This window comes from Colletotrichum acutatum (genome assembly GCF_030867785.1).
Source record: "Colletotrichum acutatum strain CBS 112980 chromosome Unknown BDZ83scaffold_28, whole genome shotgun sequence".
NCBI classification, from domain to species: domain Eukaryota; kingdom Fungi; phylum Ascomycota; class Sordariomycetes; order Glomerellales; family Glomerellaceae; genus Colletotrichum; species Colletotrichum acutatum.
In genome coordinates, this window is record NW_026849022.1 from 94,771 (window position 1) to 119,291 (window position 24,521).

General features: G+C 53.4%; 8 protein-coding genes across 8 annotated transcripts; 4 read left to right on the plus strand and 4 right to left on the minus strand.

Moving 5' to 3' along the window:
• Positions 1-3,613: 3,613 nt before the first annotated feature.
• Positions 3,614-4,284, minus strand: BDZ83DRAFT_614314 (uncharacterized protein). The gene has a single exon (XM_060507826.1). It carries the CDS (start codon positions 4,110-4,112, stop codon positions 3,897-3,899), a length of 216 nt encoding a protein of 71 aa, XP_060366966.1. The 5' UTR covers positions 4,113-4,284; the 3' UTR covers positions 3,614-3,896.
• Positions 4,285-6,967: 2,683 nt separating this feature from the next.
• Positions 6,968-10,298, plus strand: BDZ83DRAFT_230598 (uncharacterized protein). The gene is made up of 3 exons (XM_060501806.1): positions 6,968-7,124; positions 7,281-8,407; positions 8,545-10,298. The coding sequence occupies exons 2-3, from the start codon at positions 7,451-7,453 to the stop codon at positions 9,943-9,945; spliced, it is 2,358 nt and encodes a 785-aa protein (XP_060366967.1). The 5' UTR covers positions 6,968-7,124; positions 7,281-7,450; the 3' UTR covers positions 9,946-10,298.
• A 1,123-nt stretch (positions 10,299-11,421) lies between these two features.
• Positions 11,422-13,252, plus strand: BDZ83DRAFT_614319 (dihydrouridine synthase-domain-containing protein). The gene has a single exon (XM_060507827.1). The coding sequence runs from the start codon at positions 11,536-11,538 to the stop codon at positions 13,063-13,065; it is 1,530 nt and encodes a 509-aa protein (XP_060366968.1). The 5' UTR covers positions 11,422-11,535; the 3' UTR covers positions 13,066-13,252.
• A 1,767-nt stretch (positions 13,253-15,019) lies between these two features.
• Positions 15,020-17,389, plus strand: BDZ83DRAFT_772676 (uncharacterized protein; the record flags this gene model as incomplete). The annotated part of the gene is made up of 3 exons (XM_060515391.1): positions 15,020-15,143; positions 15,226-16,591; positions 16,641-17,389. Coding segments are annotated over 3 exons (1,848 nt in total), but the record flags the coding sequence as incomplete, so codon positions are not given.
• Positions 17,390-17,551: 162 nt separating this feature from the next.
• Positions 17,552-19,233, minus strand: BDZ83DRAFT_750418 (uncharacterized protein; the record flags this gene model as incomplete). Its single annotated transcript, XM_060513912.1, has 2 exons — positions 17,552-18,220; positions 18,277-19,233. The coding sequence occupies 2 exons, from the start codon at positions 19,231-19,233 to the stop codon at positions 17,552-17,554; spliced, it is 1,626 nt and encodes a 541-aa protein (XP_060366970.1).
• Positions 19,234-19,682: 449 nt separating this feature from the next.
• On the plus strand, positions 19,683-21,177 carry BDZ83DRAFT_573562 (uncharacterized protein; the record flags this gene model as incomplete). The annotated part of the gene is made up of 3 exons (XM_060504626.1): positions 19,683-19,755; positions 19,888-20,752; positions 20,805-21,177. 3 exons carry the CDS (start codon positions 19,683-19,685, stop codon positions 21,175-21,177), a joined length of 1,311 nt encoding a protein of 436 aa, XP_060366971.1.
• A 303-nt stretch (positions 21,178-21,480) lies between these two features.
• On the minus strand, positions 21,481-22,042 carry BDZ83DRAFT_650002 (YkoF-like protein; the record flags this gene model as incomplete). Its single annotated transcript, XM_060510335.1, has 3 exons — positions 21,481-21,550; positions 21,665-21,767; positions 21,868-22,042. 3 exons carry the CDS (start codon positions 22,040-22,042, stop codon positions 21,481-21,483), a joined length of 348 nt encoding a protein of 115 aa, XP_060366972.1.
• A 951-nt stretch (positions 22,043-22,993) lies between these two features.
• On the minus strand, positions 22,994-24,148 carry BDZ83DRAFT_573544 (PLC-like phosphodiesterase; the record flags this gene model as incomplete). The annotated part of the gene is made up of 1 exon (XM_060504625.1): positions 22,994-24,148. One exon carries the CDS (start codon positions 24,146-24,148, stop codon positions 22,994-22,996), a length of 1,155 nt encoding a protein of 384 aa, XP_060366973.1.
• Between the last annotated feature and the right edge of the window lie 373 nt (positions 24,149-24,521).

Sequence of the window (24,521 nt, forward strand, 5' to 3'; positions counted from 1 at the left end):
ATCAATATTGCAAACCGTGCTGGGCTGAAGCTTGGGGGCCAGGTGAGATTGAAACAGCCGACAAAAGAAAAGACCCGTGGGCTCGATTCCCGCATGGGCTAGTCCAGACGTTGAGCGCACCTCCTCCCAACCGAACAATTCGAGAAAAACTCGGCCCTAGACGCGAGGAAGTTGCTAGAAGGGCATCACGAGCCCAGACACCCAATTGACGAGGGAGAAGGGTGGGACATGTGGTCCGTGGAAGCTCATTGCACTCTGCTTCGGCACGACATTGAGCGGACGGATAGTGTAGAGCCCTTCATGGCCTTCCGCCGGACACGATACTGAGTGCCGAGACACGGCTCATCGGGCAGCAAAACAGGTGCCATATTTTTCGCCGCTGCTGTTGTTCGGTATAATAAAGTCTCTTAAGAAGCATCAGATCTGAGGTTAGCATATTCAAGACTCGAGCTAATCCGCGCAGGCTTGCGACCCTGCACATGTAATTGCTAGACAATGCTGTCTCTGTAGATGTGGCCCGGCTTGACTGGCCTGATACGTTGCCGACGACCGATATGCCCGCGTCATCGAGTACTGAGGTTCCGAGAGGGAGCGGCGGCCCCTTTCGGTGATGTTCTGCCAGATCGGGTCATACTCGCGGGAGAGGGCGGCGAGTGCTCCGTACTCCTGGGGCTTGATAGTGAATATGTAGCCGTACATCGAGATGGTTTGTTGGTTGGAATGTCCAGTCGAGTTGATTGACGGCCCTTCAAGCCCTCCTAACAGTCCATACGGGCAGAGATAGACTCGCATTGCGGATGGGGTTTCTGTCAGTGGAGGCTGCAGGTGAGCTTGTTTCTATGCCGGTGCGCAGCTTCAAGGTAGCGTCATGATCGAGTCCAACAATAGAGAGAAAGTTCAAGTCTGGCGAAGCCGCGAAAGGAGAAAAGATTTGGCGACTGAGATCCAGGAAGTCTGCCCATGAGATGTCGGGGACAGGGACTGGGGTGTAGTCGGAAATCTTTCATAATTCCCGCGGAGGCTTTGCTCCAGACAGACAAGCTGAAAGTAACACCTCAATTCTGATTAAGGTAGTGTAGGCCTGGACTCGTGGAGAAGATGTAGCTGGAAGCTGCCGAAAGTATGTCGAGGATGATGGAAACTTGACGGAAGGCATGAGCCTTTGGACCGCCAAACTCGCAAGACCGGACGAGCGAGACAACTGCCAGAGCCATGCATGTCCGAACTCTGTCGTGCCGTCTTTGCAGGTTGAGACAGAAGGAATCCCTTTCCTCCAAGCTCCGGGTGGTAGTGGTGACCGCAAGCGTTTCCATACCCAATAGAGTTCTACTGGCAAGGAAGCACCTGTCAACATCGAAATCACATACCGCACGCGTTGAAGCATCGGCGTTTGGGACTGTCGTTTCAAGCAGACAGCGGCTCGTTTCTGTCGAGATGATCGAGTCACCCTTGATCAATCACCCGTCACCTGGCTTGGGCTTTGCCTCGCGCCTGCAGTAGGTGCGAGCCGTCGGCTCCTACGGCCTCCCTTTCAGACGTTCTCGGCCAAGGTCATTGCCTGCGAAGCATCTTGGTAATTGTCTTTGCCCTAGGTGAAGCTTCCTGCTAGGCACAGACGTCAACGATGTTGATGCCAATCAGCGCCAGCAATCAGAGAAGCGGATGAGAAGCAACGGCTGCGGCGGCGTAGCCAGGGTAGATATCCGCCCGGAATACTGACTGACAACTGTGCTCGAAAACTGAATGCCGGTCATGTATTCAACTTCTTGTCCACACTCCACCTTTGCCGTTGTCCTGCAATCTTGTCCGATGCCGCTCAAGATCCGGTCGGACATGATCTGATCTTCTGACCAACCTTGACCCTGTATGCTTACTTCAGCATCGAGAAATTGAGCGATGACCTGGTGCGGTGCTTGGATGCATCGTCTGTGAACAGACTTGTTCGAGTTTTGCAAAAGCCCAGCAAAGCAGCCTAGGACCACGGGCATGGGCGCATCATCCATGGTAATTAAGTGCTCCCTGGCTGAGCATGGCAAATCTCGAGATCAATGCGTAGATGGAATGGAAAAACAACATGAGCTGCAAAAAATAGGTAGTTGTGCTCTGGGTATCCGCACTCCCTCTGTGCAACAACTTCATGCTTTGCTCCAGGGGCCCCATTTGTTCTCGAATACACTTAAATAGCTTGCACCGCAGGGCTGAAGTGTCTGTCAACCATTTGGAGTTTGTGCGTTGCATAGCAAAGAGCATTCGCAGTCAGAAGCAAATTGCTTGCGACGGGGCGTCTCCTTGTTCGTCATGCTGGCGGGTCCTGACTTGTTTCGGTGGTTGCTGACGGAAAACCTTCCCTTCATTTCCAAAGCATGAGCTTCTATCCGTACGAATAGCTTGCGATGCGGAGTACGGAAAATTAGCAGGGGCTGTCCGTTGGCCTTCCCCAGCAAGAGATGCCTGCCTCATTTCACCACAATTCAAAGCAGCTCTTTGTATCTCAAAGGTGCCCGTCGCATGATACAGGCTGAGAGCCGCATCGGAGCGGTATCTGCATGCGTACTCTGGCTTCCTTTAAATTCGCACTTGTGCGGGTTTGTTGGATCGGATGTTCCGCATTTGTATCTTTACGAACTTGATCTCGTCTCACATCCTCCAGCTTCCTGCTAGATTCCTAGCATGCGAGCACATCATATCTCATCGGCAGGGGCGCCGGAAAGTTTGTAGGGGCCGCAACGCCGCCGCCGCATCGCCACGAGAAGCGATTATGGCCTGTTAGCGAGCATGCTAATCTGTAGCCTGCTAGCGTCGTTTCCACCTCATCCCCGTTGTCGTTGCCAACAAGAATCCGTCCGATAGCCTGTGAGAATCTCGTGTGTGCGTGTTGTGCTTGTTCTGCTTGCCGGTACTGTGTGTAGCTGTCGCCGCCACCTGCAGTGCGAGAAGTACATGTACGTAGTGGGCCGCTCATAGCGTTGCCCCTTTGCATGTAAGTGCTCGTGCATCCCACGTACAACATACCTCGAATGTCTCTCCATTGCCCGCCGCTTCTGTGCCACTGGCGACCCGTTGGTCGTTGGTCGACGACTTGTCTTGTGGACCCCTGGCTGATCTCTCGCAGTGGACTAAATATAGTGTAAAAAAGCGAGCTAAGGCTCAAAGTCAAAGGAAGAGCAGGAAGAGCGAGTATGTATGAAAGAATGAAGGAGTAAAGAAGGGAAGCTCAAGTGAGGTCATGAACATTGCAATATCAACAAGCCTCAAGATCAGATCAGATCGGAGGCTGAGCTCTAGCCAACGTCATCAGCGCTGTCAAGAGCGGCCGATTGAATGTATCAATCGGGCAGGTCGGGGTACAGCCTAGTGAGCGTGGGCGATTGTATCACTACTATGTGCGTGTGCGGTATTACTGTTGTGAATACAGAGTACAGTGCGCGTATATATGAAGTCAACGGTCGATTGCCCGAGCGGCACCGAGAGCGTCTCCTGGAGACCGTGGATAAGACAAAATCACACGGCATATCTGCCTTCTTTCTGCAAGGCGTCGAGGTTCGGATATAAATCACGTTTTCCGGGTTTGTTGGTAAGGGTGTTGCTGATGTCGCCAACCTGCGGAGTCCATCACGAACGGCTTCTCCCCCCCCCCCTATCTTACTTCTCCCTGTCGGTGACCACCCGGACGCCCAGGCCTTTTGGATCAAGTGCGGCGGCAATAAGTCCAGTATGCTCCAGTCTCCCAGATGCTCGCACAAGTCGAACGAATTGGCCTTGTCTCTTGCTCGTGGGGTGGGAGGCGGAGGGTGGACAGAGCAGGTTGGTGAAGTGGCCCTGCAATTTTTTCCCTGTCGAAAACAGGCAGGGGACGCCATCCCTTCCGATATGCAGGTAGCATTACCTCACCACCTCTAGCATGGCAAAGCCACCATGGTGGGGTACTTTGTGAAGTTGAATACGGAGAAGCGTTCCCTTCTGCCCCTTCGTATCCGCCGATTATCACACGTAACCGGTGACTGACGACTGTACCCGCGCCGCAGACTGCACTGCAGAAGGGGGAGAGACAGTTCCAGAGACAAGATTGAGGCGAACCAGATGGTGATTGGCTGGGATTGTTGGCGAGGCATGTTGTTGTACCGCCGTGGCGGTCTGTCGTCTAGTCCGCCGAGAGATGCATCGACGACCTAGGTAAATTTTGTAGCTGGTGAATCCAGACGGTCTAGACAAAAGTGCGAAAGCATCTAGGTATTATGTATACATGCGTCCCTTGGTGGGATCTGCTGATGGGCTGATGACATTGGTCGAGCCGAAGAATCTGCATTTCGTCCCATCGTGTGGGAGTCTAGAGCCCAGTAGGTTTGGGTATGTGTGCGTGTGCGTGTGCCTCGATCCCGAAGAACTGGCTCTCCGCTGGATTTCAGCACTTGAGCACTTGGGCACTTGAGTAGCTTGTACATCCATACCGTGCTGTCGTGTACCAAGCGTAAGGGTCCTCTAGCGAGGGAGGCTGAAGAGGCGTACGGCTACCGTGAAGACTCGGCAGTGTGAGGTCGGATAATCTAGCACGGGCGAGCTTTGGAGCGTAAACGTTGAGGGGAAGGCCTTCGAGAGCTGGGCGTTTCGTTTCCACCTCTTTGGACGATTGTTTAACGCGCGATGGATCGACGTTGCGCGTTAAACAAGTTTCCGAGGCGGTGTTGCATCTTTGAGCTCGAGCATCCCATCTTTCTCCTCTGACAGTGCCCGGACCTATGCCCGGTGCCGCATGGGAATGGCGGTTGCAGGTAACGGTGGTGTTCTCTGCATACACAAGAGTTAAGATGATCATGTTGAGCATTCGTATGGTTTTTTGCGTTCCTTAGGGAGTATGTGGTTGTTGTAGCTCTTGCTTTTGCACCTTTGCCATCTTTCTGGTGATGCTAAAGCCTCAAGGGCTACCTTACCCACCCGAGTACGTAAAAAAGTGAGCAGTTACCCCGTACATTACCTTTACGAAGTAGTAGTGAATAGGGACGGGCGCGCGGCAATGGTGGGCCGGCACGGTAAGTGCTGGATTGAATGTTGTGGCTGTGTTTTTTGTTGTTTCCCGAATCCCTTGGGGCTTCCTCATTTGGGACACCAGGCACACGGGAAGGAGGCACTCGTGGCACTCTGAGCGCGGCGGGCATTTCAGTCACTTAGGAGCAAGGGGTAGCGTGGTTGTGATTTGCCGCATTTCGTTCATCCGCCCAATGACAGATTGCCAAAATTCTCCAAGCCGACTACTGCGTAGAAATACGTCCTCACGTCCTTCCCATGAGATCAAGGGACGCGTCCTGGCCTTTCCTGTTTGGGTTATTTTCGGGGGAGATTTTGGGGGTCCGCCCTGTGAGCAAGTGTCATGGGGAAAGAAGAGAATAACAAGGGGAACGGTACAGTCTCACACATGGCTACATATCCTCGATTCCTACCTACCTTCCTCAGTACATTGATACATGGAAGGGGGCTCTCTCCTGAGTCCTCAGCAACTGAACCTCTCACCAGCTAATACACTGATACGTTGATGGCCTGCCGTGTGATATCTCACCTAAGTGGATGCTGGAGCAAGTACAACTGACCTTTTGCCCATCATGTTGACATAAGCTGTTCTGTGTGTACTTCTTATACTTTTATTTCTCAAAGCAGGCACTGTAGGAAGTTGAGAGTCAAGTTGTAGAAAGTCAACGAGCAGATAGGATGCCGAAATGTTCCTCAATGTCCTACGGATGGTTAGGAGAGGAAAAGTGTCCGTACATTGAACCGCACTTGCAAGACTAGACTGGACCAGTCAGATACGATGGCGTTGAACCGGGGCACCCAGTCTGCCGTAACAAAAAACACAGGGTACATGGGATCAAGGGTAGGGGACCTGCCTAGGATCAAGGCCGCGGTGGATTGTGCATTTACAAGCAATGGAAGCACATTGCATGTATTTCTGCCCGCATAAACGGGCGGCGTGGGTACTTTTATGATCCATTTCCTGCACTAGGTACGGAGTACTGTGTACTGTGTACGCAGTATTATGGTCTCCAGGAAAGTGGAACTCCATCGTCGCCTGGCTCCAGCAGACCAATGCAGCACCATGGGCCATCGGTACGATACCAAAAACCTTCCCATTTGGCAATCTCCATTTCGACCCTTCACTGCGCCTGCCCACCCCGAACCGCCATTTTGCCTGAGAGAAACCTCCTTCTCCTCCTCTCCTCCTGGGAATTCCCTCTCACCACACCCGACTTGCTCTCTCTGTATCCCCTCAAAAAATATCCCGTCTCTTCTCTTCCCTTTCTTTCCCCCTTCTTCCTTCTATTCTTCTCCCGTCCGACGCCTCTCTGCCCCCAATTCCACCGTCGTTCCTCTAAATCTCAACCCACATCACCAACGTACCCCCTTTTCCCTTCCCCCAAAACAATTAACGGAATACCCAAGAGGCTGCCTGACTCTCAGGGTCCCCTTCCCGACTTGGATCCATCGTCTCTTCCCCCGTCTCCTCGTTGTCACCCCTGAATCGCCTTTTGCATCTCCGTTACTTCTGCCTTCTTTCCTTTCCACGTGTCGCCCGTTCGTCCTTCCAAGAGTAAGGAAGAAAAGAAAGCAACCGAAAAAAACACGAACACAAACCGCACCCTCTCCACGCTGAACGACTGCAACTTCTTTTTGTGACCCGAAATCTCGAGACACCCTCCATCTCAAACCCCGATTACAAGACGAGCTTCAGGCTTGCGTGGCTGACTCGTCACCACCTTGACCCGTCCCCGACGATTCTCTAGCTGCGATTTCGAGCCGGATACGAGTGCTTCATATCTCCATGTTCCCGGTCGACTGCTAGCTTTGCTTCGAGTTGTCTCGGTGACACTTGATCTTGCCTCCCTTTGGTCGAATTTTACATCGTCTCGTACGAGTGCTCTTCAACAGCCCCTTCGCGGGAGAAGCAAACCATCATCTTTATTCTCAGTACGACGATACTCTCGCTGTAACCCCTGGCCGCAGGCGACCTTCGTTTCCACAATCGCTATCTGTTTCCACCACAGCTTCCTTCCTTCGAGAAAGAAGTCAGTCGTTTTTGGGACAGAATAACCATTCTTCCATTTCCTACCTTCGTATAAAAGAGAAAGCAAAAAAAGGTTCGTTAGATTCGTACCTTGACTCTTGCCGGCGGCCGTTTTCCTGTCGTGCCATACGTATGACAGCAGCCAGCCATCCGCCAGGCCTGCTGGGCGTCTGATGCCGACATCAAACTCGAGTTGAAAGAGCCTTGCTAACTTACCTGCTTCGTTCAGTATTCTGCACATCCGGCCAGCAAACCGCTCGGCTCCGCTATCACCCGTCTTCACCCTCCCTTTGAGTAAGACAATCTAGCCGTGCTTCGAACTCGAGCAACTTGCCCGAACATAGGACCGGTGAAGGACTGCTTGTTCGCCACTCTTTCTTCTCGACGGCTCCTTGGAATATGGCCGCGCTGGTTCAAACGTATCCCCAGCAGACCACCACTGTTACCACTCTCCAGTCGAGACCCTCAGGCAACATGGTCCCAACACAGGCCCAGGCGAACCAGCAATACATGGCTGCTCAACAATCGCAGAGGAACTTTTCAGGTTCCGCCGTGTATCGCGGTAGTAATGCCCCAATCCAGCCCTACGCTTTCACCAGCACCCCGAGTTTGAACACCAACAACCAGTGGCAGCAATATGGCAACGGATACCGCACGGCATCTTCACCTGCGGTACCGACGCAAGGCGCGCGTCACGGAGGAAGCTCTTCAGTATCAAACGTTGGCTACAATCACGGTATGGGAACGAGCAAAGGAGGTTCGAGGGACGATTCGGGCATTCCTGCTGCTCGCACAAATTCACAGGCCCCGAGGCCACAGTCGGCGTATTTGGCAGGCAACACGACACAGCAAATGACATTCGCTCAGACCGCTGGGACTAAGACGACGCCTGATAGGTACCGGCGCCCGGCTCTCCAGCAACAACAACCTCGCCAGACTAGCGCCCCGTCAGGCTCAGGCATGGCGACTGTTAGTCATTTGTACAATGATGAGCAAAAGAACGCGTCAGTGCGAAGCCGGAACCCGTCCTTCCAGAGCAGACCAAACAGTTATTATGGTGCGGTTGATGACATGCAAATAAGTCAACAACAAAGTGCAGAAGACAGCAAGCGACTCAGGCGGCGCAGCATGCACTCGCTTGATTCTGCCGATTATCCCAAGCCGCTAACCCCACAGGAATTCTCTCACCCGGAAGATTCCTCCCGTTCCGATCGCGTGCCAACTCCCAAAAACAGCGAAAAGACACTTCGCATCGTCTCCAGTCTTGCACCTCCCGCCGACAACAACATGCATGTCCGCAATGGCAGCGCTGAAAGCCTCGCATCGAGCCGCAGCAGCCATTCCAGACCATCTTCGGTAAGTCGTCACTCCCGGTTTTTGCGGTGTCGCTGGAGGCGCTCTGTCTCCGCCTCATCCCTTCATTCGATTGCCCAATCACGCACCGGCCCAGCCATCCTCAAGTGTTCCATCGCTAACAAGGTTATTTCCACCAGTCTGCCAACCGCAGCGTACCCACCCCCACGGGCAACCCCTCTTCCTCTTCAACTCCTTCACACTTGGATGATGGCTCTTCAAAGCAAGATTATCCTAAACTCGTGAATATTCCTCCACGTAGCTCATCGTCAGATGCGGCCAAGAGGCAGTCTACTCCCTCTCCTCTCTCAAAGCCGGTGACCATGGCGACCGACTCGAGTCCCCAAAAACCACCTTCCTCTCTGGGCAATGCTCCGCAACAGGTCTTGTCTCAGAGCACGACTGCGTCCAACAGCAACAACGCTAGCAGCCCCGCAGCCCAGCATTTGGCTGCGATTAACCAGAAGAGTACAAAATCCAAGAGCAAGACATCGCGGTTGCGCAGAGCCTTCTCATTTGGCAGCGCGGCCGATTTCAAAAAGGCCGCCGGTCCCGAACCTACTATCGACGAAAATAGTGTGTCTGATCCGACCAGATTGCACAAGGAGCCGACAGCGGCCGAAATCTACGATGCAGAACAGGCCGCCATCGCGAAGAAGCAGGAGGAAGGGGGCATCGGGAACAATATCTATGGCGGAAGGCTATTCTCCAGCTCCACCGACAACCTCTCCATTTCGTCCACCGCATCGTCTGCCTCAATCATGATCCGTAAGATGGGTCGTGGCATGAAGAAGAGCACTCGTAACCTCGTCGGCCTCTTCCGGCCAAAGTCCGTCATTGGCGTCCCGGCAGCAGATGCGCTGACCCCAGAAGCCAGCCAGGCTGCCGTGTCGATGGTTACCGTTGAAGCCGAGAGAGTCAATGTCAACGCTGATCCTCATGCACAGAACGGCGGTGGCACTGGGTTTCCTCATCTGGAACGCAACTCCTTGGATATTTCGAATACCCCTAGCATGGTTTCGGAGCGTGCTGGAAGTTCAGGTACCGATAGCGCGAGGCGAAAGAGCATTGTCGATGGTGACAAGGAGCGTGCCGAGGTGCTTGCTGCTGTCAGGAAAGGCATTCTAAAGCACAACAGATCAGGCAGCCCTGCTCGTGACCCGCGATCCAACTTCGAGTTGCCCGCAATCCCGAACGTCGCCGATTCTCCCATCTCAACCGCACCTAGCACGCCAAATGACGAGGCTCAGGGCCATAAGCGTTCCGGATCTGTAGCCATCGGTAACGAAGACTACTTCATGACTGCCTTGAGGCTTCGCCAGGACACCAAGAGTGCCCCAGGAACGCCTTCGGGCTCCGCCAAGAGGAACGCAACTTTCTCGCCAAGAATTGTCTTCCACGACACTTGGCCCAGCGGCGAATATGATCGTAGGGGCGAAATTGCTACCTGCAATCGCCTGACGCCGATGCTTGCCCAGCAGATCAAGGAGGAGCTCAACACATTCAAGATGGTACGTGCTGATCTTGACATCACAGATTGATGCATCGCTAACTGCTCACAGGAAATGGAAGTTCACGAAAACTCCAAGATTTACACACACTTCTTCTAACGACGGCTACGCCTGCAAGACGGAATCTCACCACTTTTGCTTCTTGATGACGGGCACCAACCCCTCAATCATGTATTTGAACTACATTTACCATTCGACGGCGTTAGGAACAGCATCGTACGGTGTCAGGGCGTTTACTATCGTCACTCGACAGCATTTTTCTTGCCTGACTGAGAAGCCTTGCCCGGCCGCCCTTTATCAATTAATTCTTTTTTTCTCTTTTTTAACTATTTCCACAAGGGGTTGGAGGTATACGAAGACGGCGGCCGGACGGGACAGCCTTGCAGTAGGCCAGTCAGTGCAGACTACGGGCCGATGGCCTGTTTGCATTTGAGCAGCAATCACACGGACCTCGAGGACATGATGGCGATAATAGCGTTGACCTCTTACACTTTATCAGATGGGCTAAAGTCCTCTGACGAACTAGATGCGGATTTCTGAAAAGATGGCATCACTCACACACACACATACTTGACACTAGGTCGAGTTTTAGTGTTTCGATATTTGTTTTGTAAGGGATTAAAGGACTTTTCGTTACCTGTCGGTTCTCTTCGAGTTACGTCGCCTTCAAAGTTCGTCGGGTCATGAGGAGGCGGAATAGAGTGTGGCTTTTTTCTTCCAAAAGAACAGATTAGTCTCAGCGAGGTCTCGATGCTGGTATCGACCGCTCCAGCGAATTGAATAGTTTAGAGCGGACTAGAGCGAGCGAGCGAGCGTGCATGGTGAAAAGTTTGCATGTGAAAAGCCCCGTCCTACGCAAGCAATCCTTTGTTGGGTTGCGTGTGTCATGAATGGTCTGACACACCGTCTCAGCACTAGAGCCAGATGAGCCTTGAGAAGCCGCGGTGTCAGGTACTTGTCTCCGCAGAACGTTTCTGCTTGATCGGTGGGACGACGTCATTTGCTATAGGTGACAGTGGCTTCCCTCGCACTTCCTTACCTTGGGTTCCATGCGTGGGGGAAACACTGGGCCCATGATCCCACCCAATCAGGTAGAGCTTCCCATCTGGGGTTTCTCAGCCTCGCACTCTGTGAGTGTGCAAGGCTCAACCAAAAATTTCTTCCATCACAAGCTAAAGTATACAGAGTCGCAGTAAACGTCAAGACGGGATTCAGTCGAGCGTGCGATGACAAATTGGGCTACCTAGTCATCAGGAGTCTTTTATCCTTTTCTTCAGTTACAGTCGAAATCCTGGAGGGGTTTCTCAAGCTCTGGAGGCTCCGGACGTCTCAGACAACCCGGTTCGCCCGATTCTTGACCTCGACGAGAAGAATGGCGACAACGACAGAGGCCCCGACCGCGGGGCTTGAGGCCGGAGCATCAGCATCTGCGGCCGCGACCAGACCGAAGCTGCACGGGCGGGCATTTTATGAGAGCATCGGAAGTCCAAAGTATATACTTGCACCTATGGTGGATCAATCTGAATTTGTAGGTTTTCTCTTTTCGCCCTAAGAAGCTCGTGGTGCGAAGAGACATTGTCTGGGAACGGGGTTGCTAATGGTTTTCGATAGGCATGGCGAATGCTGAGCCGGTCGTTCATCCCGGCGTCCGAGCAGAAGAACCTGGTGGCCTACACGCCTATGTTCCATGCGCGATTGTACAAAGACACGGAAAACTACCGCCAGTGCCATTTCCAAGCGGTCAGACCCGGCGACTCGAACGATGCGACCGACACTGCAATGAACCCGACGACGACCAAGCCCTGGCTCGACGGCAACCCTGCCATCGACAGACCCCTCTTTGTGCAATTCTGCGCAAACGACCCCGATGCTCTCCTCGGCGCCGCGCTCAAGGTCGCACCCTACTGCGACGCCGTGGACCTGAACCTGGGATGCCCGCAAGGCATCGCCAAGAAGGGCAAATACGGCGCCTTCTTGCAGGAGGACCAGGACCTCATCTTCAAGCTCATCAACACCCTACACAAGAACCTGCCCATCCCCGTGACGGCCAAGATCCGGATCCTCGACACCAGGGCCGCGACGCTGGCGTACGCGCGCAACGTGCTCGCGGCGGGCGCGTCCATCCTCACGGTCCACGGCCGGCTGCGCGAGCAGAAGGGACACCTGACGGGTCTGGCGGACTGGGAGACCATCAGGTGGTTGAGGGGTCAGCTGCCGCCTGAGACGGTGCTGTTCGCGAACGGGAATATACTGCAGCACGCGGACCTGCAGCGTGCGCTGGACGCCACGGGCGCGGACGGCGTCATGAGCGCCGAGGGGAACCTGAGTGACCCGGCCATCTTCAGCCGACCGCCGGAAGCCGGGACCGAGACGAGGGAGTACTGGCGCGGCAAGGACGGGAAGGGAGGGTACCGCGTCGACGCGGTGATGAGGCGGTACATGGATATCCTGCACAAGTACGCCGCGGGCCAGGACCCGCCCTCGCGGCGTCCGCTGTTTGTGCCTGGTGACGACACGGCGTGGATGGAGGAGATGGATCGTGCGGAGGCGGAGCAGGACGAGCCGGAGCGGAAGAAGAGGAGGCGGGACGTGACCAACGGGCCTAAATCTGCCAAGAGCCGGGCGTTGAGCCCGAATTACTCGGCGATGCAGCCGCACATGTTCCATCTGCTGCGGCACTTTGTGTCGAAGCACACCGACGTGCGGGACCTGTTGGCGCGGAGCCGGGCGGGCGATTTGGAGGCGTACGAGAGAATTTTGAGCATGGTGGAGAGGAAGGTCGCCGAGGGGTTGATTGAGTACGAGGCTCGGGGCGCGGAGATGTTTGCGGGTGACGAGGTGCTGGGTCCGGAGGCCGATGCTGCGGAGGTTGTGGAGGAGGATGGGGAGAGTTCGAGGGGCGCAGTGAAGAGGTGTAAGAGGCCTTGGTGGGTTGTGCAGCCGATTATTCGGCCTTTGCCCAAGGAGGCTATGGCGAAGGGGGCTGTGTCATTGAGTAAGAAGGATAAGGCCAAGTTGAAGGCTGCGGGGAATGGGGAGACAGCAAGGGAGGAGGGCAAGGAGGAGGAAGTGAAGAAGAATGGGGAGAAGGAGGATCAAAGTGTTCAGGAAAAGGTTCTTGAGACTGATGATAAGTTGCTTGCCGGTTGAGGGCGGCGAAGAGTTGGTCAAGCATAACCGAAAAATAGACAGTTAGAATAATATACCCCTCTCTTCTGAGAATGACATACTCCTCGGAATGAAAGTCTCGCTCTGCCAGGCTACTGGACTGAAACACATGTCAAGATGTATTATTTCGAGACCTTGCCCGTAAGCCGCAAGTGGGGGAGGCCCCTTCGCCTCGCCAAAGCTTCTGCTATCTTATCTAAATCGGATGCTCGCCTTTCGTTTGACGAATGACCCAGGCTAGGTGGTGGTTCTGGTCCATCATGGAGCTTTTTGGCGGCTGCCAGCACTCTGGGGAAGGAGATTCTCTGTGGGACGTTGAAGAACACCTTCGCCTCGGCAAAAACGCATAGCGAAAGCCTGCTGCCTGTGCATGTACCCTGCTATACTTTTACGTATACAAGACGGTATATACACTGGATAAAAGGTGGTTTTTCAGGGCAGCATATGAGGTATTAAGACCTGGCTATTCGTAGTCTTTGACTAAGAGCCGGAACTGCTGGTCGCGGTATTTATTTGATAGTGCACTGTGTATCTACGGAGGCGAAGAGAGCTTTACTTGGTCTCTCAAAAACGGTAACAGTATTGGTTGGTAGACATATAGGAACGGAACAATCACTAAATGGTCTCCAAAGTCGAACATTGCAGGACGATGCCTAATTGAAACAAAGATCAAGCTCCTTCCCCTTCAATTCGAATACTCAGGTCTAAGGCGTTTCTCTCCAAATAGCTTGACCATGTCGCGGGTGGGAGAGTCATCGGGATGACTGAGCCTGCGTGGAGAGCACTTAGCTGTGGAGCGCCTGGCTGAGCGGTGACTAGGTGGTTTCATATTGAACCGAAAGTTACCCAACGTCTTCCTCCCTTCTTTACCTCTTTTCAACGGTTGACTACTCAGTTGCGTACAGCTTCGAATCCGAGAACTCACTCCGAAATGTCACAATCACTTTGCTCCGTGTGTCGTCCCTGATCCTATCGTCACGCATCCAAGAGACGTATTCTATAGATAGACTGATAGTTCGGTCGGTTTTGCGCAGTTCACTGAATGTCAAGCAGGTGCGGTGATGTTGCTCAAGCGAGGAAGGCTATTTTGTTGCTCGTACCGTCTTAGTATCGCAGGATTTAGCAATGAAGATAAGCTTCTGGTTGCAGCATGTACTTGGTATCGACCAAGAGGTAATCTAATTCGAACGGAAGGACTCGTGACCATCAGCCTTAATTGGGTCTACCTCAACACAAGATTTTACGAAGATGACTATCCACTCTACCGTGCAAGCAGATCCGCGTTTCAACCATGCCACGAAGCTATAGCTCTCAGTTGATGATTTCCAAAGTTATCGTAGGCTTGTAAAACTGCACGGACTCTGGCATCGCGCAAGCTGCAGCGACACTCGGGGGCGACGTTCGGTTCCACTTGTGTTTGGGCAATAGGCGGCGTACCGCTTTGTGATACATAGGACTCACCGCCAAAATTGTGAGAAATCCAAACCCGCCCATGGTGTTTTATCGGTGTGGCATAGGCTATGTTTAAGAAGGTTACTCCCTGAGTTGCTCTTGAGCGATTCTGCTTTCAGGCTACTTGCATAAATCTAGTCCGCATCGGAGCCCATGTCGTGTTCAGGTGTCGTAAGAAGAGATCCAAGCTCAAGTCAAGACGGCGTTGTCGAGTCTGTCCAGAATCAACCCGATGGCTTCAGTCGGGGCATGCCGACGGAGACGCGCCATCATCAGGCAAACGTCGCCATCCCTTCATACTATGCCTGCCGATATAAATCCTCAACAGCAAGCCAGCCTCTCTCTTAGGCTCACAGATGGTCGCGAAATCGATCAAGGGCCCGTATTTGACAACATGCCAGATTCTCTCAGCGTCCAGGAGCCCGTGACCGACGGCGCCCCAATTCTCAGTCAAGAGCAGCCCATAGCTTCGGAGCAACCCTCATTCGGGAGCACTGGCCCAAAAACCGAATTTCATCCCTCTGCGTCGCTGAGAGTGTATGCCCCATTCTGGAAAGTCTGGTGGAAAGAGATACTCTGCATCATAGCTAGCATTGCTTCGTTCATTGGTAAGCAAGCGTGGCTGGGCTTCAGGTATCCAATTCTCATCCGGAAACGTCCTTGACTAATACCTTATATAAAATAATCCAGCCATCGTCATCGTTCTCGCCTCTTATGATAATCACAACCTGCCAACTTGGCGTTTCAAGATCACGCTCAACACATTTCTCGCTTTCTTCACAACATTAGCAAAAGGAGCCTTCATGCTACCCGTGTCCCTGGCTTTCAGTCAATCGAAGTTCACCTGGTTTTTGAAACCAAACCCCCTGTACGACTTTTACATCCTTGACCAGGCAAGTAGAGGCTGGCTGGGTTCCCTGAAATTGCTATTTCGTGTGCGATTTAAGCACACAGTCACTATTGGTGCTATCTTGATGATTGTTAGTAATCTCTCCTCCCCAGTAACTCAGTTAGCTATCAGCTACCCTTTGAGAAATAACACCGCTTCTGAAGAGGAGGCTAAGATGTTTACGATCGATGAAATCACTCTAGGCCACAACTACGCAAGAAAATTGGCGGAAACTGCATCTCTGAAAGCTACTCTGCCGGATAATGGGGATTACGAAGTCCCAGCTCCTCCACAGAAAGCTTTGTGCTCTACAGGAAATTGCGACTTTGGTCCCTACCAGTCACTAGGTGTTTGTGTAAAGACTGCTAACATAACTTCAAAATTACTGACGAAGCCGATAAGTAATCTGACGTTGGACTTATTTGAAGACGGTAATGGGGGACTGATTCCCGGTCTAAAGGAATGGAATGTCAGCCTCTCAGGCAAATATGGGATGTTGCATCAGAGTCCATTGACGGTCATAAGCGGCGAGCTTGAAGGAGCCGATACCTTTGGCTACTCAAACAACACAAGGCTTCTCAAAGCCAGGCTTCTCTTTTATTTTCTCATTTACACCTCTCCCCTTTCACCAAGCAAAACTCAAAATCTTCCGGCTGACTCCGACGCTATCGATGATGTGATCGATTCGATTACAGAGTTCAAATATGAGGCACGCGAAGTCCTGTTCCACATCTGCGTTCAGACGTTCAAAACAAGAGTTCGCGCGGGGTTGGATGAGACCAGTATAAGCGACACTGTATCGCAAATAGACGATCCAAGCAATGGAATTGTCTTGGGGCGCAAGTGTACAAAGGAGGTATGTCAGCCGTTGGAAGAGCCAGGCGACTTAGTTGCACAGATCACACCACCGAATGCTGGACCACGGAAGTTTAGCGCCTCGTACGCCACCATGTGGAATATGGCAATGGGCATATCTATTTTGCTAAATGGAAAAGCAGAATTACGGATTACGCCCAATGAAACATTGAACCACTTTTGGTTTAGCAGCTTTCCCCGGGCCTGGTATCGTGATGTGACATACAGCAACAAGAATGTTTTTAATCCCCCGCGGCGAGAGATCCACCTGAACAACTTCTTGCTTAATATTGCTACCAGCGTCTCATCTGAGTAATTTCTTCTCTTATTTTGGTTTCAACTCTCTGACTCAGTTTGACAGTCTACGATACACACATGGCCAGGACGGGAGACCAGGTGCGGTCGTTATCGACGGAACCCCTTTGAAGGAGGTTTCGTACCTTCATATCATTTGGGGGGTGGATATCCTTCATCGCCGCCGAGTTTGCTGCAGCAGTAATTTGCCTTACCATCGTCATTGCCGCACAGAGCATGGCATCTCGAGAAATAGGACCGGAAAATGTTTACGTCCCGGCGGACGTAAAGGATTCCGCTTTGGCAACTCTTGTCGTCCTCAGCAACGATTGCCGCGAAGCCTTGAGCGATGGTCTGCAGCCGGCAGATATTCTTCAGAAGACTTCGAAGAAATTACAAGTCACGCTACGACGGAACGCACTTGAGCTTGCTGGGAACCCCGAAGGGCATTCTTCTCATCCGGGCACAGATACTGCCCCAGAGGTTCCCACTGAAGAACAAAGCCTTCCCAAGAAGCGCTTTCTTGGCCGTATTCTCGTGAATCTTCGGTCGTGACGAGGAGAGTACAAAGCATAGAGAAACAGCGGAAAGAAGGAAAGAGCAAGTGTCAGCTAAGGTAGTGGCTGTGGGGGTGGGACTAGTTCCGAAGGACTGTTCAACTAGACGTCCATAACGCTGTGGTCTTGTCATGATTGTGCAGGCAGGGCTGTTTGACTCCAGAACTTCTTTTCATTGGATGAAAGGCTTACTCACAGGGACAGAGTTGCTGGGGTTAGCTCTGGATAAATCCACATTCGCTTCGTATCACAGAATGGCTTTGTTGAACAATATCAATTGGGTATTTGCAATCATCTATGCATGCATCTTACACCCGCCGTTTCGCCTAGTGCCCATATGCAATGGTCCAGCCCGTTATGCTCCTTGCTATGCGGTGCGCTGTAAAATCAAACCATGCTCGTAACTCAACACTCTTTAAGATCACCGCAGCTTTCGCGGTGATCGCCGCAGACCCAATTCTTGCACCTCCTCTCTGGAAAGAATGATGCTCTCTTCCCTGTCTTCTTCAATGTCCCCCATCAGCTGTGACTCGTCTATCCAGCCGGCTTCAACCGCGAACCTCACGACTTCGGCTGAAGTCCCAAATGCCGGCGTTCCAGCCTTGGCATCGGGATCGAGGTATTTCCACAGCTCTTTCGTGACCTTCTTGAACGCTGCGAGGTCCTTCTTGTCGCCCTGAAACCCCTTGATCATGTACTGATAGAGATATGCCAGCCACAAGACGTTAGTGTACGGCACAAATACGTCCCATGACAGAGGTTCGCCATCTACCCCCTTGCAGTAAGGTGATTTGTGGGCGGACGGTGGCAGATGCCCACGCTCGCCGCGCATAAGAAAAGATCGCATTTGGCGGTAGACCTTGCATTGTGGGGCGTGAGTACTGGTGAAGATGCTGAGGTCCTTCTCGAGGTCGAGCGCAATAGGCTCAGATTCTTCTAATTCGAGATCCTCGGCGCGAGAGAGACCATAGTCAAGAATCGTGATGTCAAGGCCAGAGTAGCCAAAGTACGGCCCTGCTTTCTTCGGATTCCGCGTTTGCGGGTCTTCTGATCTCCGTATGCAAAGGTTGCCCTCGTGCAGATCGCGGTGCTGATCGTGTTAGCTCACGCCGTCCTGCCAGTCGCTTCAATGGCGTACCAACATACCTCAAAGCAAGCTAGATCTTCCGCCCTAGCCAGTGCGATTGCCACATGAAAGAAGATATCCCACAGCTGACCGGAATCCGTAAGCTCGAAGTCTTCGAGCGCAATTCCTGCATCGCCCAGCTCTACCACCAGAAAAGTGGTCTCGTCAAGATAGCGACTCGGGCTTGGGTAAAACTGCAGCCTATCCGGGTCCTTGCGCTTCATCTTCCGATGAAAGCTTTGGTGTGTTTCAAGCAAGCACTTTGGTGCTTTTCCTTTCACAAGGTAGCGCTCCTTGTAAATGACGAAACCTGGAATGTCAGCGAGCCACTCGGATATGCTTAGTTCACCACGCATATCGTCTTCCGAGTGCGGCTCTTCGTCAACCAGTCCAGATCGCTCCTGAGCCTTAGTTTGGGCCTTAATGGGCGACTCAAGACGGATGCACTTGATAATGCTTGTGCCACGGTCGTTTCGGACGCGGTATACTTCTGCGTAGGAAGCCTCGGCAATCTTCTCGATCGTGTCTCCGGGTGGGCATACATCCTCCCAGGTAAGGATGCGATATTCAGGCTGAGGCTCAACTGGCACTTCGGGGGCTTTGGTCTTGGGCGTTTCGGCCCTCGACACGGGTGTAAGGAGCGTTCCTTTTGCTATCCTTCTCGTGGTTTTTGCGGTCCGTGGGGTTTGTTTCACCGCCCTCGGGGGAGTCTCCGGCTTTTGTGGTGTTGGCGGAGATTCTACGACAACTTCGCTGAAGTCTTTTGATAGCTCATCTTCAGAGGAATAGGAATCTAAGTTGATCCCAAGGGCGTCCAGATCCTCGGTAATCTTGATGATAGAGTCATCTTCGGAGTCTAGGGTGACTGTCGCATTGGGTTTCCGAATCGGCGTTTGTGGAAGTTCAGCAAACAGTCGCCTTGCTTTTGCCTTTGTTGAGGTCTTGCCGTAAGTACGAGCTGCCGTTGTTCGCACCATTTTGTCTTCTTCTTCTTCTCGAGTCCATACAGGGTTGATTTGTTGAGTAGAGTGCTACTGCTTTGACGCTTTATTGCATGATGTCGCCATGACTGACGTTGGCAACTATTGACATTCCGGGCGCGTCGTCCAGACAACCAGAGCTTGTCCGGAAAATGCGTTATCCCGGGGCCGCTAAAGGACCCCCAGGCCCCGGCCGGGCACGAGACACTGAACCCACGCTGCTGGGTTCTACGACGGTCGACCGCATTCAGATGAATAAGTGGAGAAACATCACTGTGCCCCAGCTTCCAGGAAAGCGATGTGACTGGCTGACGACAGGTTGACGACTGGCCTAATTTCGCCTTCTGGTTGGCGATACCTCCTCACAAGCTCGCAGCTTCACTGTCTGCAGTCTTGGATCTCGACACCACCGCAGCCAGCCAGCCATCCCTTCCTCGACCGCAACCATGGCCGCCATCCTCAACGGCCTCTTCGGAGGCTCCAAGCCTTCTGCATCTCCAATTCCCAGCGGTGATTCCGGTATGCTACTCTCGAGACTCAATTCCCCTGCCCCCTAAACCACCCCCCGTGCTGTCAAAGCTTCCAGTTTCCCCTCAGCACCCACAAAATCCACAACCTCATTAGACTGACGCAGTTATCTCTCGCATATAGACTTTGCAGACTTCGCCGGTGCTGCTGATCCGTCGCCCGTGCCCAGCGCCTTCACAGCTGCCCCTGGCGGCACGACTCTCGGCGGCGCGCCCGAGGCTACGGGACGTCCCTTCACGAAGTGGTACAACATCCACGAGCGCCACTCCCTCAGCGAGTTCAAGCTCGAGGGCGCCATCCTCGCCGTCAGCGCCGTCATTTTTCTCCTCCACATCATTGGCTCGCGCCTCAACCGCAAGAAGGCCAAGTCTTGGGCCACCGCCCACGCGCCGGTGCTCAAGTCCGAGTTCGCCTCCGTCGGCTTCTCCCCGCGTTCCACGACCGACACCGACCCCAAAGACCCTACGGGTCTGCTGCGCGAGAAGTCTCTCTTCGAGTTTGCCAGCTACGGAACCGGTCGCCAGAATGTCGCCTTCATGGACGTCAAGTTGACGCTAACCAAGCGCTTCAACCCGTTCCTCAGCATCATCGAGGCAGTCACCAGCTTCTTCATGGATACCGTTGAGGCCCCTCACGACTCTGTCGAAGCTGTCATCTACCCCTTTGACGGCAAGGAGAGCCTCACTGTTCCCGCGATCCCCGGCACCCACGAGCTGCGCAGCAAGGAGAACAAGAGCACATACGATAACTTTGTCTGGGCCATCGTCTCCAAGGAGCGCATGAAGCAGGTTCGCGACGATCGCTACGACGTCTCCATCACCTTCACCAAGGACAATGCCAAGCTTCCCAACTGGGTCACCGTCATGAGCGAGAGCGCCGAGATCACCGAGCAGCTGTTGACCCCTGAGCTTATCAAGGCCATTGAGGCTGCCGGCGATGCGTTTGACTACCTGATCGTCTCTGACCAGCCCATCGAGCGTCCCAGCACGTGAGTTCCAACCGCCACTTGTCGGTCATGTTCAATACTTACAGTGTAATAGCATCGAGGAGACCACCCCCCGCAAGCGCGTCTTCCTCCGCTACCGCATCCCCTCAAGCAACAACTACGAATCTCTGTTGCCCCTATTCGAATACTTTGTCCGCATTCCCGACGCCCTCGTCTCGGGTGCGCACTTCCGCCCCGAGGTCCTGCGAAAGGTCCGCAGCGTGCGCGAGGAGACCATCGCCCAGCTCAAGAAGGCTGCCGAGGCTGAGAAGGCCGAGGAGCGTACCCTCGAGCGCGAGAAGCAGAAGAAGGCTAAGCGCGATGCTGAGCTCAGCGCTCTGGACGCCAAGGCCCAGAAGAAGTACCTCGAGAGGGAGCGTGAGCGCGACCTCAAGAAGAGCATGAAGAAGCAGACCATGCGCGGTTAAAGCAGTGTTTGAATGTTTTCCTTAGCGGAAGCTCTTAAAAAGTTGCTACCCTTCATCAATGTCTTTTAAACCTGGAGGGGAAAAAGGCCGAGGGCGGTCTAGGGGGTCCAAGGAGGGTCGGCGGTGTCAATATTACAATCTACGAAGGCTGAGATGTGTACATGTACTATCATGAAAAGTGGCGGCGGCGGGGTAAATCAAATAGTATATCTCGTGTCAAATCATAACCTAATAAGCTGTCAACTTCTTGTCTTGTGTCATCACCGTGAACCGTCTCTCATACCACAGCTTGGTCTTCAATGTTTACTTGTCTTGCGCAAGGATGCCCTCCACCCGCGCCACCTTGTCGGCGGCAGACTGCTTCTTGTCCGTTCTGCGCAAAAGAGAGATAACCATCATCAGCCACTCAAATATTCTCTCCGCGCAAACACAACTTTGCTTGGTTCGTTTCGTTGTGAAGTAGAAATTTCATTTCAGGTAGACAAACCTCGAGCCGACGCGCATCGAAGACTGAATACGCACGACGCCGCTCTGATGGACGAGAGAGTGCGCTTGTCCGATGACGCGGAAGACGTCGTCCCAGCTTCCCTCTATGGAGCGAGCAAGCACGATGGCGTTAGTATTTCACTCTGAGCACAGAGAGAGGTCTTCTGTACTATAAGGTATGAAGGAGAAGAGGAGACGACGTACCGACTGTGGTGCCGGCCGAGTGCATGGCATACTTGAGCCCGCTCGCCTTGAGCAGGCGCTGGACCTGGGCGACCTCGTTGGCGACGGAGACGCTGCCTGTGCCGACGGGGATGAGGCAGAAGTCTGCGTAGGCGGCTTTGGGGGTGGGAATGTTGGAGTAGTCTTCGCTAGTCATCTTTGCTTATGTTGTGGTGAGAATATGTGCGGTGAGTAAGAGAGGTGAATGTTTGTGAGTGAATTGAAGTTTTGGAGATGCTCGGATTGAGTGAGATGAGTGGTATGTGGTGGGGTTAGATTTGCGCGACTTCGGCTTTAGGTACTGAGGTTGTGTGGCGTGTTGAGGGTCGAGAGCTGTGGGATTGGTCCTTAGGCGAGGCCGAGAGCTCGATTTCATTACAAGTTCTGAATTTAGGAAAACAGAAGGGTTACGATAGATACAACGAAGGACCTTGATGATGAACCGTAGAATGACTAGGCAAGCTCATACGTCGTGGACTTTGAGATGCCGTCGTCGTGCAGAGTACCTCTCCCAATGATGCAATGAGGGGTGGGGGTGGTCCGTTCCTAACCGTATAGGAGGGGTCCTTGCTACCTTCCTATTGAGTTTCCCTCCTCGTCACGTCTAAGCCGACAACCTCAACTCACTCTCACTCTCACTCATTCATAACACTAGCCATTGGTGGTTTATTTCATGAAGTTGATTTTCATATTGAACTGAGCATGATTTCACTCAATGCTCGATATCTATCTACCTCACTGATCCAATCCCGATCAGTGGTGTTGCCCTACGTCCCAAAGGGCTCTCCTCCAAACAAAACTCGCGGGGGGTGCCGTTTGCCCCGGGTTGTATATGAAACAAAGCTGTGAAGAAAGCAAGAAAAAGAGTCGTTTCTGCCGATGATTTCGACTCATGATAGAACGCCGTCGCTATGCATCTTTTTGTTGGAAAAAAAGAAGGAAAAAAAGAGGTAAAAGAGGGAAACAAGAGAATCTTAGTGTTCATCCGAGATATGTCCTTCGCACGAGTGTACGCACACAGACACTCTTTTTCATGAGATTGTCGCATGAAAAGTGGCACATCCTTCTTTGGCTCGGACCCTGATAATCAGAAACAGGACGACACCCCTTAAAACAAGAACACGGCAGCAGCGAGGAACGCGACGAGCGCGCCAGTCTCCATACCACCGGGTGCTCTACCAGCAGACTTGCCGCTGCTCGAGCTCGCGGTTGCGCTGTTACTGCTGCTGCGGCCCGAGATGTCGGACGAAGACAGCCCGTTGAGGTTATCGGCGGCGTCAATGGCCGGGCCCTTGTTGAAGAAGTCCACCAAGACGAAGACGGGCTTGGTGCCCCACTGGCTCTTGCACGTCTGCGCGTGGAGACCGAGGTTGCCCGCCGTGCTGGTGGAGGCCGAGTTGGTCGTGTCAATGTCGCTGACGTCCGGGATGAGGATGTCGGTGGCGAGGGTTTGGTACTGGAAGTGGTTCATGAGGGGCAGCATGTTGGCCGAGACGGCGGCGGCGGCGGTGGAGTAGGTCGAGGGCCGGTCGATTGTGCAGTTGAAGCCGGCGGCGGAGGTGACCTCGTAGGCCGTCTCGAAGACGTAGGAAAATTCCGGGAGCAGGTAGGGGTAGTCCGTGTCGGCGGTGATGGAGGCGACAAAGGTGACGAGGCGGGTGTCTGCGTCGATCATGGTTTGGAGGGTGGGCCAGCTCGAGGTCGCGGAGGAGGTGGAGGGCTTGTAGCCGTACTTTGAGATGCCCGAGGACTCGAATACCTTGCCAAAGGCGGAGGCGGCCTGGTTGTCCGAGTTGACGAGGAGGATGGTGACGACGTCGTCGGTGTGCTTGTCCATCCAGTCCTTGATGGCGGAGAGCCAGTTCTCGAGGGTGCCGGCGTCGAGCAGACTGCAGGTGGTGTGGCAGAGCTGGAGGACGCTGCCCGAGGTGCCGTTGACGAGGTGGACCTGGGCCTGGAGCAGGCGCAGGCCAGAGTTGAGGGCGACGGTGGCGTTGTAGTACTGGTTGCCGGCGATGGAGTTTGAGGTGCTGGCGTCGCGGAGGAAGGCGCTGTCGTGGGCGCCCATGTGGGTGATGTTATTGTACTTGCGGCTGCAGAGGGTTGGGGAGTTGTTGCAGACTGTTGAGTTTGAAGAGGTGGCGGCGAGGGAGGTTGTGTTTACGGTTGATTCTGTTGATGAGGATGAGTCTGAGGGGAGGGCGTAGACTGTTGCGGTTGTGGCGAGGAGGGCCGCGAAGGCCTTGCGGAGTGAGAAGACCATGTCGATTGTTGATGGATGTGTGTGAGAGCGTGTATAATTTGTTGGTGTTGTCCGTGTAAGACTGAAGTCCAAAACCTCGGTTGCGGAAATCGACGAAAGCGGGAGGCAGTCGACTAAATAAAGGTCGAAAACAGTGATCGTCGGTTACGAGGATCTTGCTCTACAACTCTGAGGAGGCTGGCTCAAAGTTGCAAGGAAGCAGGAAAACCCGCGAGGTCGGAGTTGAGGCAGAGGAAGAGAGGTGACGAGAGACAGTCGAAAAAGGCGGAGACTGGAGTAGCGAGGAGGTTGAGATGGGCAGGGCAACGAGAGACGGGATGTTACCGGACAAGGTAGGTTAAAGGTAGATCCAAGACAGGCAAAATCCTCGACA

What these genes read in the sequence shown, in the direction of transcription:
- BDZ83DRAFT_230598 (XM_060501806.1), top strand. Translation starts at nt 7,451, where the DNA reads ATGGCCGCGCTGGTTCAAACGTATCCCCAGCAGACCACCACTGTTACC. An exon ending in GCCATTCCAGACCATCTTCG is followed by an intron (nt 8,408 to 8,544) that starts GTAAGTCGTCAC and finishes TATTTCCACCAG; the next exon opens with TCTGCCAACCGCAGCGTACC.
- BDZ83DRAFT_614319 (XM_060507827.1), top strand. Translation starts at nt 11,536, where the DNA reads ATGCTGAGCCGGTCGTTCATCCCGGCGTCCGAGCAGAAGAACCTGGTG.
- BDZ83DRAFT_614314 (XM_060507826.1), bottom strand. Translation starts at nt 4,112, where the DNA reads ATGCCTCGCCAACAATCCCAGCCAATCACCATCTGGTTCGCCTCAATC.